Genomic DNA, 19,490 nt, shown 5'->3' with positions numbered 1-19,490 from the left:
CAGGCAGGGCACTGTGGGCATGCGGAGCCACTCGTCAGCACGGTGGGTTTAGCGCGACGTAACCACGCACTTTCGCTAAGCTGATGGACGACGGCCCGCAATCGTGCCCTACAATACCAGCTGTACACCAGTCACACAACCCGCAGTCCCGAGACACAGCCGGGAACAGCGGAGTGGCGCGCGGGTATCTATACACCTACCATGTAAGTGGGCAAGGTTTTCAGGGGTCCTCCATCTGGCCTCTGGGTGAACGGCCCCTCCAACACGCCTCGTTTCAGCATGTGAAGCAGCAGCTTGGCGTAAAGGTTGCGATTCTTTCTGCCGGGGATTCCCGTCCCCGATCCTGAAGGATCGCACAGCTTTCTGATCCACAAGGCGCACCTCTGTCGCTCTGATCACCGGATAACAGATTACAGGGAATTATTCAGACACATGCAAAGTGACACGCAAAAAGAAACACACGGAAAAGAGACACGTAAAAACAGACACACAGAGAAACATGCAAAAAGAAACACGCAACGAAACACGCGGAAAAGAGACAGGCAAAAGGAGCAACTGATCACATGCAGCATCGCATGTATCCCTCTCGCCCGCTCACATGCCGAGCACAACCTCATTAAAAGACACACGGAATGAGGGCCCGGCTGGCCCCATGCAACGTGCAAAACGTCTCCCCAAAGCCCTCACCTAGTTTCTGCGGCAGCTTCAGAACGTACGGCTTCATATCTACGAGGTAATGGTCGAACTCCGTGTCCAGTCTTTCCCAGGTATCTTCCGGAGTATCCATCGCGCTTCACAAGAGATCTACAGAACAACAAGCGTAAAAAAACCAGCTGTGACAGGGGCCCAGGGCCGAACACTCTGGCAGGGAAGGGGGTTACAGAAGAGTAATGGGGTGCAGGGGCTCTGGCAGGGAAGGGGTTACAGAAGAGTAACGGGGTGCAGGGGCTCTGGCAGGGAAGGGGTTACAGGAAAGAGTAACGGGGTGCAGGGGCTCTGGCAGGGAAGGGGTTACAGGAAAGAGTAACGGGGTGCAGGGGCTCTGGCAGGGAAGGGGTTACAGGAAGGAGTAACGGGGTGCAGGGGCTCTGGCAGGGAAGGGGTTACAGCAAAGAGTAACGGGATGCAGGGGCTCTGGCAGGAAAGGGGTTACAGGAAAGAGTAACGGGGTGCAGGGGCTCTGGCAGGGAAGGGGTTACAGGAAGGAGCGCAGGGAGTAAATATCCCGGTCCGTACCCGTTACTAGCAGACTGTGTTCAAACTCCCACCCTAGGAGATGACTCCGTGACGTACTTCCGCCAAACCGCCGGGCGGTTGCCATGGAGATGCATGTGACAGCTCCTGCCAGAGGCGAGCGGTGCGCCTGCGCCCCCTTCGGATCTCCGGGGGTACTGCGGGTGAGTGTGACTGCCATGGCCGACGTCATCTATTAAAGGGTTAACTAGGTGTCCTGCACCGAGTTTTAGCTGCCCCGGGGGGGCTATCCTTATTCCGGTGCAATAACTGAAAAGTGCTCTCACCACCAGAACAACCAATGGTGCATTCCTGACTGGACCACTGGTTGCTATGGCAATAAAATCACTTTGTGCGCCAGAATCTCTTTTTACTCAGATTGTGTTCTTTTCACCTCATTTAACCAGCACACATTTCATTTTTATTGGTCCTTCGACCTCCATACATTAGCGACACAGGTGAGGAACGTGTGTTCTAGATAACGTGTTCTAGTGTGTTCCGTGTATATCTTATTACGTAGCGTCACTGGGTTCTCCGTAATTTAGAACATCGTCAGACTGACGCGGTTACCAGAATGTGCCGGGAATGTCTGCTTATACACTCCTAAAAAAATGATGACATCATTCCCAGCTGATGATGTCACGCGATACACACAGACGGGTGGCTGCATAAAGCCGTTTACAGGTGAGGGGATCGGGGGGGGGGGGGGGGGGTAGCTGACAAATTTTAGGATATAAAATGCCAAATTCACGAATGAGGTGACCTGTGAGCCCGCAGGGTAAGCTTCCCGGTGGGCTCCATGCAGTTGGCTCTCCGGTGGACTCCATGCTGTGGGCGCCCTTCTCCCTCATATATGTATTTAACATGTTGGTCTGCGACGTGTAAAGCAGCCCAAGTTCTCAGGAAGATGATCTTTTCCTCTGATTCGCAGGGATTTGGTCGCTGACCGACGTCCTGAGCTGTGACTATTAGGAGATCTCCAGAGACCGCCAAGTTCCGCAGGACTCCGCGAGGCTCGTCGTTCAGGTACCTTCAGCTGTAAGAATGGATGCAGTGTTTCGCTGTCTCTCCCGCCATGCACCTGGCCTCCTCTCCCTCATTGGCTGTATGTTTATTTTGTAACTAGTGCAGGACTCGGCAGCACACGCACAAAACACGCAAACAGCACACGCACACAACACGCAGACAAAAAACACTCACACAACACGCACAAACAACTCACACAACACGCAGACAAACAGCACACACAATACGCACAAACACAACACGCAAAAAACATCCTCTGTGATTCCTGCCTAATCATCGGCTCGGTAATCACAGATATTTGGCATCGGCCCGTCTAATACACAGACCCCCTGAGCCAGGGCGTCACCCTGCGCAGCTGAGGGGCACATGGGGGTATCTAACAGGGTTATACACTAGAGCGTGACCCTAAAGAGAACCCCGTCCTGGCAATGCTGTAAAGCTCAACACAGCAGATACCCCTTTACCCCTCAGCCTACAAATCCCCCGGGTCTCCCCTCATGCAGACCTACGCAGGAGCAGGCGGGTCCAATCAGAGTATTGGGAGACAGTCTTAGACAGTCACAGAACTCTTAGACAGTCACAGAACCCTTGGACAGTCACGGAACCCTTAGACAGTTACAGAACTCTTAGACAGTCACAGAACTCTTAGACAGTCACAGAACCCTTGGACAGTCACAGAACCCTTAGACAGTCACAGAACCCTTGGACAGTCACAGAACTTTCAGACAGTCACAGAACTCTTAGACAGCCAAGTCTTTATTTTACCATAATAACTTGGATTAAAGGTGATGGTTCCATTGGCAAAAATATAGCAGAGAGATTTCTGTGACGTAAGCAGATACCGGCGCAGTGACCTGAAGGCTCTCCGGGCTCTTACCGCTAAGAAGCGCGTGCTTATTGCGGTGGCGTAGCGAGCGTGGCGTTAGCCGTGGCACAGGGCGGCAGCTTATGCGGGGCCGTGGAAAAGAAAGAGAATAGTCCGGGATCTGTAGAAAGAAAAAAAGCCCTGAATCAGCTGGAAGGCAGATCCGTTCACCTTCCCTTCCGGGAGCTGTGATAATGGAGCCGCCAAATAATGGCCCATTAGCCGCTACTCGACACAAACAAAAGTCCCAGCGAGATTTATTATTTATCACGCGGGCTTTATGGTGTCAGCGTCCATTACATAACCATGGAGGAGGGATCTCTACCCCTTTCCTTGCGATTGATCGTAATGAGACCCCTCGGCGCGCTGTGCTCAGGCATGGGGGGTCCTCGACGAGCCCACCTGTTGGGTCTGTGCCCCCACATGTCTGCCCCCCACGAGTCCCCGATACATCAGCTTGTAATCCCACCAGCAGCCCTGTAACTGGTGTAAGACTCACAGGACTGTAACTACCCGACAGTAACAAGGGCTCTCTCCATAACCCCTCTATATATAGATTGCAAGCTCACTTGTACTTCTTTATGTAATTTTGTATTTCACTCCCCTCCTACTGTACCACGCTATGGTATCTGCTGGCGCTCTACAAGTAAATGTATGCACACAGACCCCCCAGCTGCTGCCCACCTTTGTAGCAGGGGGGTACGGTGAAGTGGCCGTCCAGACACATGGAATCCCGCGAGTGGGCGCAATCCCCCTTATCGTCTTTGCAGAAATAGGTAACGATGTCGCCGTGCTGGATTAACTGGTCGGAAATCTTATCCACGCGGGTTTTCCTTCCATTGTACAGGACGGTGGCTTTCTTCGTGGTTACGTGGCAAGGAGCTATAAGACAAAGATCCCGTTAACGGGCGCCCCTGGGCTGAGGCATCGGTCTGAACACTGATCAGCGGCCCCCCGCAGATCCAGAGCGAGGGGCAGAGAAAGGCAGCTGCCGGGCTGCCTTTATTTTATGATGGATTAAGCCATCAGCCCCGGTGCCCAGGCAGCAGTCGCCCCAACACTGGGTCTATTCTGTGATCTCAGCCCCTAGGAGAGCACATTGGACGGGGCTGGTGGGATCTCGCTGGAATAGGGGGGCAAATGGACCCCTGAATAACCCCCCACATGGCTTTCCCGAGCCCTTGGACGGTATATGACTAATATACCCATTCAGAGCGCCGTCTGCCCCCCGTCACCCGCGGGTTACCTCTGCAGCTCGGCTTTACTGTCCATTCCCCATTTTTATCGCAGAATGAGTTTTTCGGACCGTCCAAGACGTAGGTGGGCTTGCACCCGTACGTGACGGCCTCCTGATAATCGTACAGCCTGGGGGGGGAGTAGGTCAGGAACCCGTGCTCGATTTCGGTCGGACGCCGGCATTTCACGTCTGTGTAATATAACGCCATAATAATATTAATGATAATATTAATATTAATAATAGCTAAATTACAGGTGCGAGGCAGCAGGCGGTGACATCATACCCCTGGGGGGGGGTAAAATATGCGCATGCAGCCGTTTAAACCCCTCGTCCAGCCTTCCCAAGCCCAGTTGGTGGACCCTGCCTCGGGGGCCACACAGAGCGGCTTCACCAGCGGAAGGTGATGGATTCAGACTGAGGTGATGGCTTCAGAGCCCTCCACAGGCCCAGACTTTCCATCAAGCATGCGGGGCAAATACCCAGTGGGCCACTGGCCAACAGTGCTCTATACTCAATCTGCCACTCTGGACAAATGTCCCTGTTTAGTTTGCCCAAAAACCCCAATGCCCCTCTCTCCTACCCCGGTGCTGCTCTGTTCTAGAACGCGCGGAAGCGCTGCGGAATATGGTGGCGATATATAAAACAATGAAGAATAATAACGGGCTTTCGGCAGCATGTGAAACGCGTCCTGGGAAACGGCCGGCTCACACATCGTACCGCCACAGTCCGGCGTGTGGCTCCAGGTCCCGTTGGCCGTGCAGTAAGCGCTGGCGTTCCCAAACATGGCGTATTTGGGCAGGCAGCCATAGGTAACATTATCCAAATACTGCGACATATTCCCTTCTCGAGGAGTATACAGGACGAGACGGCCAAAGTTAGGGACGGGGGGTGGGGGGCAGGTAATGGCTGCGAGAGAAAAAAAAAGTTCAAATAAAGAAATCGGCAAGAATTTAAAAAACCTCCAAATCACTAAATAACCGTTATTCATATGACAAATAACTAAGAAATCACCGATACCGTAACACAAAGATTTACAGCCTGATTACCCCAATTACTGCACGGTAAATGAAATGTAAATCGCCCACAATGTGAAGTCTTTAAAACGTAAATAAATAAAGTATAAGTAATAGGAGGCTGTACGTTCCGAGGATCTACGCACGTTTGCACGCCGGCACCTCGGGGCTCCACGTTCCGCTCTCCGTACACCGGCTCTCATTGGCTCCACGCAGATTATACCTGAAATAACCCAGGAACCGGCGTGAGATGACACGTGTGTGGGGGGGTTGGGGGGGGCATGTCTGGACGACGCTGCTTTATTTTGTGGCCAAAAGGGGATTTTTAAGGTAAAATGTATCGGATTGCACGATTATTATTGAAACAGAACTGGGCTGTGGCACGGAGTCTGCGTTCCCCGGTAATCCGGTTATACAGCAGCGTCTAGGGTGCCAGCCTGGGTCTGCAACTCCCATTGTGCTCAGCCAACCCTGAAGAATCGCTGTTAATACATTCCTGTGATATAGCGAAACATCCACATTTTAATCCCATATTGTAAGAAGGTGTTAACTCTTTCGCTGCCGTGTGAATAGGGAGAAGCCGGGATGCGCCGCTCACTCACCCTTCATTGCATGCGAAGTGGATGTGGCTGCCGTAGCTCAGGTCTCTGTATCTCACCTGCCCCTTCGGCAGCACGCCGGGGTTCGGGCACTGCTTACCTGTATGGAAACCAAACCAGTTCTGCCATCAGCTTACTGACCAACGCAATCCGCAGGAATAAGCCCCCGGTTTCCATGGTGACTGCTCCACATTCACAACTTTACACCAGAATTGCCCCAGTATGTGTGCAGAAAAGAAATTGTTACTTACGCTGGCATTTAATTGTTGCGTGTTCCCAGTTCCCGGCCATTAAACAAACCGCCCTGTCTTTGCCGGAGACCTTTTCATATCCCGGAGAGCACGAGTACGTGACAGAGTCGCGGAACTCATAAAATATTTTCAAAGGTTTATAAACGGCAAAATCCACTTCCCGTGGCCTGGAACAGACTGGGTGGGAGAGCTTTAATTAGTCATATTTCACTACACATCCATACACATACACTAAACATTTACACATACACACACACACACACACACACACACTGACTCTAACACCATACATAAACATATATACAAATATACAAAACACTATACACATACATATACACACCCTAACACTATACACATACACATACACTCTAACACTATACACATACATATACACACTCTAACACTATACACATACAGATACACTCTAACACTATACACATACATATACACACCCTAACACTATACACATACACACTCTAACACTATACACATACATATACACACTCTAACACTATACACATACATACTCTAACACTATACACATACATATACACACTAACACTATACACATACACACTCTAACACTATACACATACACACTCTAACACTATACACATACATATACACACTCTAACACTATACACATACACACTCTAACACTATACACATACATATACACACTCTAACACTATACACATACACACTCTAACACTATACACATACATATACACACTCTAACACTATACACATGCATATACACTCTAACACTATACACATACATATACACACTCTAACACTATACACATACACACTCTAACACTATACACATACATATACACACTCTAACACTATACACATACACACTCTAACACTATACACATACATATACACACCCTAACACTATACACATACACTCTAACACTATACACATACATATACACACCCTAACACTATACACATACAGATACACTCTAACACTATACACATACATATACACACCCTAACACTATACACATACACACTCTAACACTATACACATACATATACACACTAACACTATACACATACACACTCTAACACTATACACATACATATACACACTCTAACACTATACACATACATATACACACTAACACTATACACATACATATACACACTAACACTATACACATACACACTCTAACACTATACACATACACACTCTAACACTATACACATACATATACACACTCTAACACTATACACATACACACTCTAACACTATACACATACATATACACACTCTAACACTATACACATACACACTCTAACACTATACACATGCATATACACTCTAACACTATACACATACATATACACACTCTAACACTATACGCATACATATACATACAATCACTAATACAAAATATTTATATATACACACTCTAACACATACATATACAAACACCTAAAACACTTATACGCACACACACACTCACTCTAACACTATACGCACTGCCCTTAGCGCACCCCTGATCTGCATGAAATGGTTAAAACTGAAAAGATGGAGCCAACATTCAGCCCCTTCCACGCCTCCCCCTAAAACCTGGTGGCTGGACAGGTGCATTGTGAATAATAGTAAATATCACGCGTTATTATAAAGCGAGTGAAGTCCGGCTGATATACGACCAGAATTATGTTCCAGGGAGTGGGAACCACAGACATGGCCTGTATCTATGACTGTGAGCTCTTTGGGACAGGTGTCGTTCCTTCCCTGACATTGTGAACACTTGGTTCAGGTAGCTGTGTCTGCCCGGTGCCTTGTCCGGTTTATAAAGGGGAACCTAGGCATCTAGTGAACCTACAGCGTGGAGAATGGTGGCTTTAAGTTCATCTTCTGGACACCAACATATTCTCCACCTTATGTACAAATCTCGCCACGGGGGACGGCTGTTTATAAGGGACTTTCATACCCTTTCATACCCTCATACCTGTGACTCATAAAACCCCTTCTGATGCAAACGGCCAAGGGGCCGTTGAATTTGGGGTGAGATGAATAATCAGTGTTGGAGGGTCTCAGACACTTACGTTTTTGTCCCGTAGCACTGTTTAGCAGACACAGGCCACAGAGTAATCTGAGCAGCATCTTCCCGGGTATGCAGGACGGTGGCTGCGGCTTCTCCTTTATAACGTTTAATTTAAATATTAACCAACGGTCCTGATTGAGAGATTAGATGGTGCCCGATGACCCTACACAGGGTGTCTGTGTTTGTGTAACACGGGTTACTGTTTAATGAGTTATTTAATTATTAATGGCAGACGCGAGATACCCCAGCCAAAGGGGCGACGGTAAAGGTTGGGGATTTAATATTTGGGTGCAAATAAAGCATATTTAGGGAACTGAACCCGTCAGAAATCAATAATTCGAGGATTAGAGGCTGGATTTGTAACAAAATCACTCACAGAAACCTAGAATTTGTCAGCAGATAAAAGGCGTTTTCCGTCCCATCGTCACGGCTCCCGTTCGGTGAGATTTGTGACATCATCCCAAACACATTATGCGGTGAATTTGCGGTTCTGTAGGTACCACCACGAGTTCAGGTGATGATGTCACATAATGTGGGGGCCGTCCGGGTGTCACACGCATCCCACTCAATAATATTCAATTAGTGGCCCCCATTTACACAGAAACAGGGCACGCTGTCCAGCCAAATACTAACCGGAAGAGCTGTTAGTCCAAAACACTCTCTGTGAACTCCGACCACAAAGCAAATCGCTCCTCTGTGTTCGTGATTTAACCCTGTGAGGGCATTTAAACATGCGCAGGACAGACGTAGGGCACCTGGACCGGACAGACAGATGGGCCAAATGGGTGTCATCTGCTGTTAAATTCTGTGTTTGCGATCACGAAATGCCCCAGCCGTTTACTCCTTTCTGCCCCCCTCGGGGATACCTTTCTCTTCCCTAACCTCTTGTAGCCTGCCCCACCTGCCTGTTAGCCCCTGAGCCGAGAGCTTGACGTGCGGCACATAAATCCCCCCCTTGCGTATGTTTTCCAGGCTTTCAGTGACTCATCTCCCGGGAAGCGAAGGGGTAATTAGCAGCCCGCGGCCAGCCTTCCTTTTTAGCTAATGCATTATTATTTATTGTTCTATACATTATACACAGGCTCACCCCCCACCTCCAGCAGGACCCCAGAACACATACAGATACCCCCTGAAAGGCTGCCACCCACAGGGTTTAACATAAGAGGAAGTGCGGAGGGCTCAGTAATGGCACCAGACCACGAACAGGGGCAAAAACAGCCTTTTCCATTTGCTCCTTTGTTTCGTCACTTCTGTCCCTTTATTATCTTTTCATTACGTTCCTTTTTTCCCATTTTATTTTTCATCTAGACAACCTCTTTGAGGGGTGATAGTGACAGGATCTTGGGGCCACCGGTAGGGACCCTGTTTGTCTAGTGAAGGGTGCTTCATGGTGTAAATATCGGGGGTACGTTGATCTAAGGGGTATGGGGTTCCATGTTTGGATTTGGGGGCCCTTTCGGTCTGACTGGTAAGAGGGAGGAAGCTCCTTTTGGTTTCTGTAAATAATATATTGCTGACACACAAATCAGCGCTTGGCGGCCGCTCACTTATACATTGTTTCCTTCGCTGCAAAACCTGCCGATTCTCTTACACCAGAACCAGGGTGCAGAGCTATGGGGGAAGGTTTTGTATCCCGGATTTAAATTAAAAATGAAGAATGACTCTGCCGGGAGTTCCCAGAGGACATCTTCTCTTTCTTGTTGTGTAAAGAAAATTACTTTAATAAATCATGCTCAGATATTTAGAGGAACAAGGGGATCTGCTTTATTACAGAGACACAGAACAGGAATCAGCATCTACCAGATGCATCACACTGTACGCCAGTAAACTTGGCACATTATGGGCTGAATAGAAACGATTGCAAGCTCCTGGGGCAAGGTCTGCCACGAAATAACTAGAACGCCTCATGTACACTCTGTGGACTTGCCCCCGGGGCTGGAAGAGTGTAACATATTTGCAAATATTTATACCCTCCACTGGGATAAATGGACGCTGCAGTGCCGCTCTCCGCCGCCAGATGTCGCCCCTCTCTCTCGCTATATTTCTTCGCTAGGGCTGCAGTGCCTCTTCCTGCCGCCAGGGGCCGCCGCATCTCTATCGCTGGGTTGGCGCTGCAGTACCGCTCCCTGCCGCCAAGTGTCAGACCGCACCTTTTCGTTCTCTGGTGGCTGCAGCGCCGCTCTCTGCCGCCAGGGGCCACTCCCCGTCCCCGCGCAGAGGGCGGGTGTGGTGACGTCACGGGCGGAGTAGGGCAGGAAGCCGGGGCTCGGAGCTGTCAGTGCGCGCAGGGAGACCCGGGAGCCCAGGACCCGAGGAGCTGCCCCCGATGGACCGGGACATGGCCGACGTCTTCCAGCACAACGACTCGACCTCGTCTCATGACGTGGTCAACCGCTTCGCCCGCAAAGGGGCCCTGAGGCAGAAGAACGTCCACGAGGTGAAGAACCACAAATTCATCGCCAGGTTCTTCAAGCAGCCGACATTCTGCAGCCACTGCACCGACTTCATCTGGTGAGAGGGGCAGGAGGACGCAGGCAACAGGTGCCGGTCCGCAGGATGCCCGAGTGTCTCCCCCTGCTGCCAGTGCGTGCAGCCCCCCTAATGTCACCATTTCCACCCCCCATGTCACCATTTCCACCCACCCCTAATGTCACCACTTCAACCCCCTTGTCTGCAAATTCGTTGCCGGTACCCCCTGCTTGGCACCCCACGGGGCACCGTAATGTCAGGCCCTGCGTACCCCCCCATTCCTGTCAGGCCCTGCGTACCCCCCCATTCCTGTCAGGCCCTGCGTACCCCCCCATTCCTGTCAGGCCCTGCGTACCCCCCATTCCTGTCAGGCCCTGCGTACCCCCCATTCCTGTCAGGCCCTGCGTACCCCCCCATTCCTGTCAGGCTCTGGGTACCCCCCCATTCCTGTCAGGCCCTGCGTACCCCTCCATTCCTGTCAGGCCCTGCGTACCCCTCCATTCCTGTCAGGCCCTGCGTACCCCCCCATTCCTGTCAGGCCCTGCGTACCCCCCCCATTCCTGTCAGGCCCTGCGTACCCCCCCATTCCTGTCAGGCCCTGCGTACCCCCCCATATTTCTGTCAGACCCCGTGCGCACCCCCCATATTTCTGTCAGAACCTGCGCGCACCCCCCCATATTTCTGTCAGACCCTGTGCGCACCCCCCCATATTTCTGTCAGAACCTGCGCGCACCCCCCCATATTTCTGTCAGACCCTGTGCGCACCCCCCCATATTTCTGTCAGAACCTGCGCGCACCCCCCCATATTTCTGTCAGAACCTGCGCGCACCCCCCCATATTTCTGTCAGACCCTGTGCGCACCCCCCCATATTTCTGTCAGAACCTGCGCGCACCCCCCCATATTCCTGTCAGAACCTGCGCGCACCCCCCCATATTCCTGTCAGACCGTGCGCGTACCCCCCCATATTCCTGTCAGACCGTGCGCGCACCCCCCCATATTCCTGTCAGACCCTGCGCGCGCACCCCCCATATTCCTGTCAGACCATGCGCGCGCACCCCCCATATTCCTGTCAGACCGTGCACGCACCCCCCCCATATTCCTGTCAGACCGTGCGTGCACCCCCCCATATTCCTGTCAGACCGTGCGCGCACCCCCCCCCATATTCCTGTCAGACCGTGCACGCACCCCCCCCATATTCCTGTCAGACCATGCGCGCACCCCCCATATTCCTGTCAGACCCTGCGCGCACCCCCCATATTCCTGTCAGACCCTGCGCGCACCCCCCATATTCCTGTCAGACCCTGCGCGCACCCCCCATATTTCTGTCGGACCCTGCGCGCACCCCCCCCATATTTCTGTCAGACCCTGTGCGCACCCCCCATATTCCTGTCAGACCCTGCGTGCACCCCCCCATATTTCTGTCAGACCCTGCGCGCACCCCCCCATATTTCTGTCAGACCCTGCACACCCCCACCGGCTGTCTTCCACCCCCCCCCCCCCCGCTCCATGTTCTGCCGGCACTGACACGGGTAGTACTGTTACCGCCATACATCTCGGATTTTCCTGCAGTGGTAGGCGTGCTGTGACTTCCATGCAGAGTGTAACACGCTTACTGTGTATCCCCTCCATGTACAGCACATAGTATGTGAAATTCTGCTCACATGCATCCTTTACATGTATGTACCGTAAGCATAAGTACGGATCTTGTATGTTCCATTCTTAGTACATATCCCTCGTGAGTCCCGACTGTATAATGTTGTTGTGTGAGCATGCGTGTACTTTGTGTGTGCAGGGGTTACCTGACCACCTCTTGGTATGTTGTGTGTCACGGACATACCCTGCCCTTTAGCTCTCTTGGTTTATAGGACACGGCTGTGTGTAATAATACTACCGGTACTACGCCTTTCCGTGTGTGGCTGCTGAGCCCCTGCAGTCGGCTGGGTTGCCCACGGGGGGTAGTTTTTGCAGGTCAGCGTCCCCGTGCTTGCTCTGTCCCCTGGTGTATGAGGGATTTTCCCCGGGTTACCCGTGTGCCCGCTGCTCGTTACCTCCACGTCTAGTTCCCTGTGTGTGCTGTGGGACGGCGGACGGAGTGCAAGCTCTGCTGGTGAGGTTTGTACGCTGGGGCCTGAGCCAACAGGTGATGTACCTGCTGCTGGGTAACCCAGGGCCCCTCTGTCCAGACTGAGCAGGGGCCCGCGTTCCAGGGTGCTTTACACCCGTGAGTAGGTGAGCAGGAGCTCCTGTGAGGATGCGGTAATTCCCGCTCTCTATTCATTTGTGGAAATGGGTGGCCCGGGGCGGCATCAGGCGGCTTTGTTAGGGGGAAAGTGGCATATATTTTAACCACGGCAGTGAAGGGGTTAAACGCAGTGGAGTTTGACCGGTGTTTTTTGAGCTGCACGCTTTATCCTGAAAGGAGGCTCTGCTCAGGTGGGTGCGCGGCGGGGGGCACGCGAAACGTGCTTCCTAATGGTAGAGAGGTCAGCATCTGGTGGCGGCAGCGTTTCAGTAACTCGTACGGCGGGTGAGACGGGAGCGGCTCGGCAGGCCTGGCAAGGAACGCGGCGGAATCCTTTTATGTGTGCTGTTTGGAGAGAGAAATGCTGGATGTTTGCATTTCATTTATAACAGAGCAGGAGGAGAGCCGGAGAGAGAGGAGAGTTAGAGTGCAGGAGGGAGAGAGGAGAGCAGGGGTGAGAGCTGGAGAGCAGGGTGGGCGAGTGGAGACGGGCGTGGGATCCGTTTACTTCCTGCTCCGGGGAATCGAGTACACGCGGTGAGGCTGTTCCGTGGAATATAACTCTGTGTACTCTGAGGTGTCTCCCGACGCGTTCCCTGCACACCTTGCTGCTGAGGAAGCGCCCCCGTTCTCTACGTGGGAATAAACATTTTTGTCGTCCCGTGGCTTGGGGTCTCGGTGACGTCTCTGGTTAGAACTGATTGCTCCACCTGTGCACATGTGAGGAGATCCTGACAGCCTGCACAGCTGGGGGCTAATGGATGAGTGGACATACCCACAGGGTAAATGGCCAAAGGATTACCCCAAGGACACCAACACTGCCCGGGGGGGGGGGGGGGTTACAAACACATCCTTCGCCACATGACGTGACAATAATGGGTTAGATTGTCCTGGCGTGTAACCTGTGGAATAACGGGTAATATTCCGTGTCCTTCTGTTATCTCCGTGGTTGTGACATGGAGCGCTGCCATGCAGGGGAGTGGAGTATAACAGTGGCGGGGGGGCGGGGACTCCTAGATTCCCTTTTGGGTGTGGGGAGGGGTAATAACGGGTAAGCTGTGTTTTGGGACCCCTTAACCCAGCTCTGGGGTCAGAGTTCGTGTGCAGGAGGAGCGTGTCCGTCTGTAGTGTGACACGTGAAGCAGGCGCCAGCCTTGACCAATCACGCGTGGACGCCTGCTGGAACGGGCTTGTGATAGGAGTCAGGAAAGCCCCTGAAAGGTTGCTTGTGAAGGGCCACGCTGTGTCACATGTTTGCAGCGCAGGGATAGTGTCCCCTAATCGCCCACCTGTTATCAGCAGACGTCACTCATGATGTCATATTCGGCCGCAACGGGTTTTTCCTTTTTTCACTTTGCTGTAAATGTGTCGTATTTTGTGTATTAACCCTTTCTTGTCTCTCTTGTCTGCAGGGGTTTCGGGAAGCAGGGATTCCAGTGCCAAGGTAAGGAGATTTTACGTCTCAGTAACTGTCCTGCTGCCAGGGTAGTATCTCTCTCACTCACCCCTGGACACCCCCTGGACACACTCTTCTCCCATGCTGCACGTGTCCTGGGGCATTAATGGGGTTGACTGCTGCTGGTTTACCCTTTCACTACCAGCGGAGACTTTGCTCGTACACCCCTCGGCGTTGAAAGGGTTGGAGGGGACCTCTATCTGTAGCCCGTCTTCCCTCTGACCGCAGGGCAGGTATCTGTTCAGCGCCACGGTGAATGAGCCGGTAGATGTGATTGGTGGGTCCGCGGACGGGGATCTTCTACGCATTGCTTTTCTTTCTGGGTTCGTATTCCCTTGTTTATTTGTAGCACGGGGGTCTTGCCTCTCGTGGGCGGATGGAGATCACTTTATATTCACAGGGATTTGGCTTTGGTGCTCCTGGCATTGAGATCCGTGAACCAGGAGATTGATCCTTAGGGATGTTACATTTTTTGATGTTGCGTCGCCCCCCCCCCCCCAGCCGTGGCGTGCTCGGCCCGTAGTGAGTGCGGCGTTGCCGGCAGTTTAGCGTCGGTGAGCCCGGCAGGCGTCCTGCGGATGTAACCAGCGAGGAAGTTGGTGGAGGAGGACGAGGAGACGCAGCCGGGAGGGAGACGTTTTCTCCGGCTCTGGAAACGCTTAATCATGAGTAGGAGGATTGAAACCGGCTGCAAGTTTCCCCCAGACTGGAGACTCCGAAGCGCTGACTCAGGCAGAATCAGAAATACCCCAGCCTGCCCGCCGCGTTCCACCCAAACACCCCTGTGGGTTAAACGTGGGCACGGGCTTAAACAACCCGCGTTATGTGCCGGGATTCACTGTCAGCGAATATATTACAACATAAACCCACGCTCCACAACCAGGAAGACTGACAGGAAACGATACAACTGAAGAAACCGAGACCAAGTCCGCTATGTGTGTTCCGCAGACCCCGAGGCAGTGGCTTTTGGTGGCTTGTGGGCTCTCGGTTGGTGTGCGTTGCTCTAACTCTCTTACTAGGTGACAGTTCCAGGCATCTACAACCCCAGATGCTTGAGAATTAAGGGTTTGCAAATGCATCTATAACCTTTAGAAGTGTGTGTATGTATGTATGTATGTGTGTGTGTATATATATATATATATATATATATATATATATATATATATATAATCTGTATATACCCGTTGTACATCGCTGCAGAATGTAATGGCGCGACATAAAGCATTAAATAATAATGTAGGTAATTAGAAAGCGGCGGCTCATTAGAATGAAAAAGCGTATCGTACTCCCCGCAGCTGATCGATTAAAAAGCTGCATTTTTCCTAAAATAAAACCATAAATCTCCAGGTGACAAAGCGAGGAGCGGCTGTGACGGGAGGCGCGTGAACCGCGTGGGGGGTGGGGTGCGCGGTTAGGGGACTTGGCGCTTTATGGGTTACAGAGACCGGACAGGGAAGCACGTTTTTTTCTGTCCCCTCACCCTGGAGCTTTTATTTAGGAATAATCTGTCGCTTTATAAATCCTGAGCAATTTAGCGAATGAATAATCGCCGTATAATGATGGCATTAATCATTCCTGGATGTCTGAGGTTACCGTGGTAACGAGGCACTCTCTTTGAAGATTTCTCTGGTATAGAGAATCTCATGGAGACGCGAAATCTGTCTCCTTACCCCTGCGTTGTATCGTCTGTCGTGGCGTGTTTAGCGCGTTACGGCCGGCAGCCGCCTCTTTAGTTCATTTTTATTTGTACTTAAAGTTTTTTATTTTAGGAAGTTGAGACATTCCTGTGCGTGTTCTTTTGCTTGTTCTTTAGCTTGTTCCGAAATGAAGAGGAACCTGAATAATTATTTTCTTTCTCCACACCGCGCTGGTCGCCTGCGCCGCGCTCATTGCGGATGGATAAAAAGGTCCATAGTGATGCGGCTCTGTTCGTTAGCGGGTGGCCTGAGCACCGCCCCTCTGTCTGACCTCAGCTGCCACTCACAGCTGCCCCGCCTCCTTTTTTTAGTTTATATAGATGAAAAGTTTAGCAGATCAGGGACCCCGTCTGGTGTATGCCGCCCGCCTCTCATCTAATGTCGCGAGGCCAAAGGTTTCCCTTTTAACTTCCACCCATCAGCGGAACGATTCCATGAGAGTCTAAACGAGCGGCACGTCCATCATGGTGTGTGTGTGTGTGTGTGTGTGTGGTGGGGGGGTGTGTGTGTGGTGGGGGGGTGTGTACACGTACCTTTTCAGGTAATATCTTACACGCGACTTGTTCATATAACTGGAGCTTGCTTTAGAAACAGAGACAGTAGTGGGTTCATGGTGCCCCCTCCCAGCAGAGGTAGCTGTATTTAGTGTGGCAGCTGTGGGGCTGTATTAGAAGTGCTCAGAAAGCCGTCGCGTTGAGAAGCAGGGCTGTTGTTGAGTTTGCGTTGGTTCCCACCGGACGGGAAGTTCCACTTCTTGGCAGCGGCACAAAATTCTGTGAATTCTGACCTTTCACAACTATTTGGCTTTTATTTTCCGAGTCATGCGTCTCCGAGAGCAACAATGTTTCCACGTTAAACGTTCTTTTACTGAAGAGAACCCGATCCTGTGCATTACTGGGGGGTCCTGGAGACGCTGCCTGCGTAACCTCATCTAGGAACCGCTCATTCTTCATACTTCATGCCGAGGACGCAAAGGTCCGTCACGCGCTACCTACCTGTACCCGCCGAGGACCCCAAAGGTCCGTCACGCGCTACCTACCTGTACCCGCCGAGGACCCCAAAGGTCCGTCACGCGCTACCTACCTGTACCCGCCGAGGACCCCAAAGGTCCGTCACGCGCTACCTACCTGTACCCGCCGAGGACCCAAAGGTCCGTCACGCGCTACCTACCTGTACCCGCCGAGGACCCAAAGGTCCGTCACGCGCTACCTACCTGTACCCGCCGAGGACCCCAAAGGTCCGTCACGCGCTACCTACCTGTACCCGCCGAGGACCCAAAGGTCCGTCACGCGCTACCTACCAGTACCCGCCGAGGACCCCCAAGGTCTGTCACGCGCTACCTACCTGTACCCGCCGAGGACGCAAAGGTCCGTCACGCGCTACCTACCAGTACCCGCCGAGGACCCCAAAGGTCCGTCACGCGCTACCTACCAGTACCCGCCAAGGACGCAAAGGTCCGTCACAAAAAATCCACTTTAACATCACAAGCTGCGGGTTTCCTGCATTTCCGGTTGCGCAGGATCCATCGTGGGCCCCGCAGAGCAAGGAGCTCCAGATGTTATAATTTTTAGTTACGCTGGGGACACAATATTGTGTTTTTTTCCCCATGTTTTAAAACTATCCAGTTTCCCCTCCGGCCTCAGGCTGGTAACCAGTGGAAGGAAGGGCCGAGTTATTTTTGGCAGATGGATGGAGAGATGTTTGCGCTTCCTGCTCCGTTTGATCATTTTCCCTTTGGATTTAGATCGTTTGCTTTTTTAACCCTTTACCGGGTGACAGCAGTAACGGCACTCGGTTGGATATGGCTGTTTCCCCGGTGCTGCCCTATCTGCCTGAAGCCCCCTCCACCTACCAGATGAGGACCCCTAGGCGGTTCTGACATGGAGGGCGCCCAACCTGTACCCAGCAGGGATCCGTTGGGTTTCCCGGTTCTAGCGCAGGAAGCGCATGCACCGAATAGAGTCTGCGCTTAGTGTGCCGAGAGCTGCCGGGCCGTGGTTTTGGGCTGTTTGGCTGCCCAAACACCCCTGTGGGTTAAACAGGTCTGTGAACTTGAAATACCCCAACAAGCAGCTTCTGGGCTGCTGGATTTGGGGATAAACCCGATACGCTGTGGCAGGGGCTCCCATCGGTGCTCTGCTAGGATTGGGTTTGGCGGGATGATCTGTTCACGCGTGTAATTAGCTTATGTTGTTCCCGCGGTCCGGTTCCGCGGGGCCCAGGCTCGCCCCGGTGCCTTATGGGATTGTAAAGGGCGGTTGGGATGATCACCTGCCTTTGTTTGGTTTCGGCTGCTGTGTGCGCAGCGGTTGCCGGCTGTTTGCCGGGATTACTCATTGCAGAGGGTTCGATGGGTTTTTGCATTCGTCGGAGGCCGTCAGGAGAGTCTTTGGTGAGAAAAAGTTTAAGCTCACGAGACGCCAAGAAATTCCTTATCCAATCAAACGCAGGCGGTGACCAGGAATCTGTCCCCATCGCACCGATTCCTCCCTCTCCCGGCGATCGCATTTAATAAATCTCAGCCGCCAATATAGAAAGTGACGGCAGATAAGAACCATTCGGCCCGTCTGGTCTGCCCGAGAAAATATGAGTGCGCCCGGCGGGTAACCGCAAAGCAGCCACTGAAACCCGACACACGTTTTTTTTTATTAGGTGGTTTTAGCCCCACGAGCAGGTACCAGGTCACGGCCCAGACAGGTCACGTGTCCCAGGTCCGAGAGCAAGCGTTCTGGCCTCTCCGCGTCTCCTGGGAGCCGATCGATAAACCACGCTCTTTAACCCTTTGTTATCGGGGAGGGGCAGCACGGCTCCAACCGGAATACGAATGTGTAAAAGGAAGTTGCTGGGGCAGGTACGAGAGGCCACCCTCCTGTTTATCCGTAAATAAGCCCTTTCGTCCTGTTGGGTGTTTCTTCACTTTTAGGGTGTGGGGTTTGTTGGTTGGAGCGCCTGCTTCTGTGTCACCTTCACGTGGAACATGTATGTTTTATATAACTTCACCCCTCCCGGGTTGTACCAATCCACAGCTAGTCTGCCCCAGAAACCCGCACGTTCTGTGCTTCTTGCCTCGTTAAGTGGGGCGTCCGCCTCACTCCCCCAACGTTTGTGAATAATCCTCTCCTTGTTGCTGGAGAATAGGCTGCTTTGTGCGGCCGTGGCGGGCGGCTCCGGATTCTCGCTGCTTTTTCAGCAAAAAGTGTAATAAATGGCTTTTCTGTATACTTGGACCAGAGGCAGGCGACAAAACTCTGCAAGAAAAGCAGAAGAAACAAAGAAGTATTGTGAGAACCCATCGGCGCGGCGTGGGGAACAAATCGCACCTATTCCCTCGCACC

General features: G+C 52.1%; 3 protein-coding genes across 3 annotated transcripts in view; 1 reads left to right on the top strand and 2 right to left on the bottom strand.

Moving 5' to 3' along the window:
• Nucleotides 1–787, bottom strand: part of LOC149281891 (centrosomal protein of 112 kDa-like) — a 30,384-nt gene extending 29,597 nt beyond the window's left edge. Inside the window, exons 1-2 of the mRNA XM_089498809.1 lie at nt 688–787; nt 201–391 (exon numbers count right to left, since the gene is read on the bottom strand). Coding sequence (XP_089354935.1) covers nt 201–391; nt 688–787 — 291 coding nt within the window. The remainder of the gene's footprint in view (nt 1–200; nt 392–687) is intronic.
• A 1,741-nt stretch (nt 788–2,528) lies between these two features.
• LOC149281890 (beta-2-glycoprotein 1-like) lies at nt 2,529–6,150 on the bottom strand. The gene is made up of 7 exons (XM_089498808.1): nt 6,074–6,150; nt 5,521–5,597; nt 5,079–5,267; nt 4,371–4,550; nt 3,828–4,006; nt 3,137–3,245; nt 2,529–2,614 (listed from the first exon to the last, which is right to left on the bottom strand). Exons 1-7 carry the CDS (start codon nt 6,148–6,150, stop codon nt 2,529–2,531), a joined length of 897 nt encoding a protein of 298 aa, XP_089354934.1.
• Nucleotides 6,151–10,628: 4,478 nt separating this feature from the next.
• Nucleotides 10,629–19,490, top strand: part of LOC149281889 (protein kinase C alpha type) — a 41,405-nt gene continuing 32,543 nt past the window's right edge. The window contains exons 1-2 of the mRNA XM_089498807.1: nt 10,629–10,801; nt 14,415–14,446. Coding sequence (XP_089354933.1) covers nt 10,629–10,801; nt 14,415–14,446 — 205 coding nt within the window. The remainder of the gene's footprint in view (nt 10,802–14,414; nt 14,447–19,490) is intronic.

This window comes from Sceloporus occidentalis, unplaced genomic scaffold (assembly GCF_023333645.1).
Source record: "Sceloporus occidentalis isolate IW3139 unplaced genomic scaffold, rSceOcc1.0.p SCAF_126, whole genome shotgun sequence".
Classification (NCBI taxonomy): domain Eukaryota; kingdom Metazoa; phylum Chordata; class Lepidosauria; order Squamata; family Phrynosomatidae; genus Sceloporus; species Sceloporus occidentalis.
The sequence above is the reverse complement of the archived record's forward strand: the minus strand, read 5'-3'. Positions and strand labels throughout refer to the sequence as shown.

Bases quoted from the DNA above. Each gene is read 5' to 3' on its own strand.
- LOC149281890 (XM_089498808.1), bottom strand. From the start codon at position 6,150: ATGGAAACCGGGGGCTTATTCCTGCGGATTGCGTTGGTCAGTAAGCTG. The intron at 4,007-4,370 runs GTAACCCGCGGG...TTTGTCTTATAG, and splicing joins AGTAAAGCCGAGCTGCAGAG to CTCCTTGCCACGTAACCACG. The intron at 3,246-3,827 runs GTACCCCCCTGC...TTCTTTCTACAG, and splicing joins GTCTGGACGGCCACTTCACC to ATCCCGGACTATTCTCTTTC.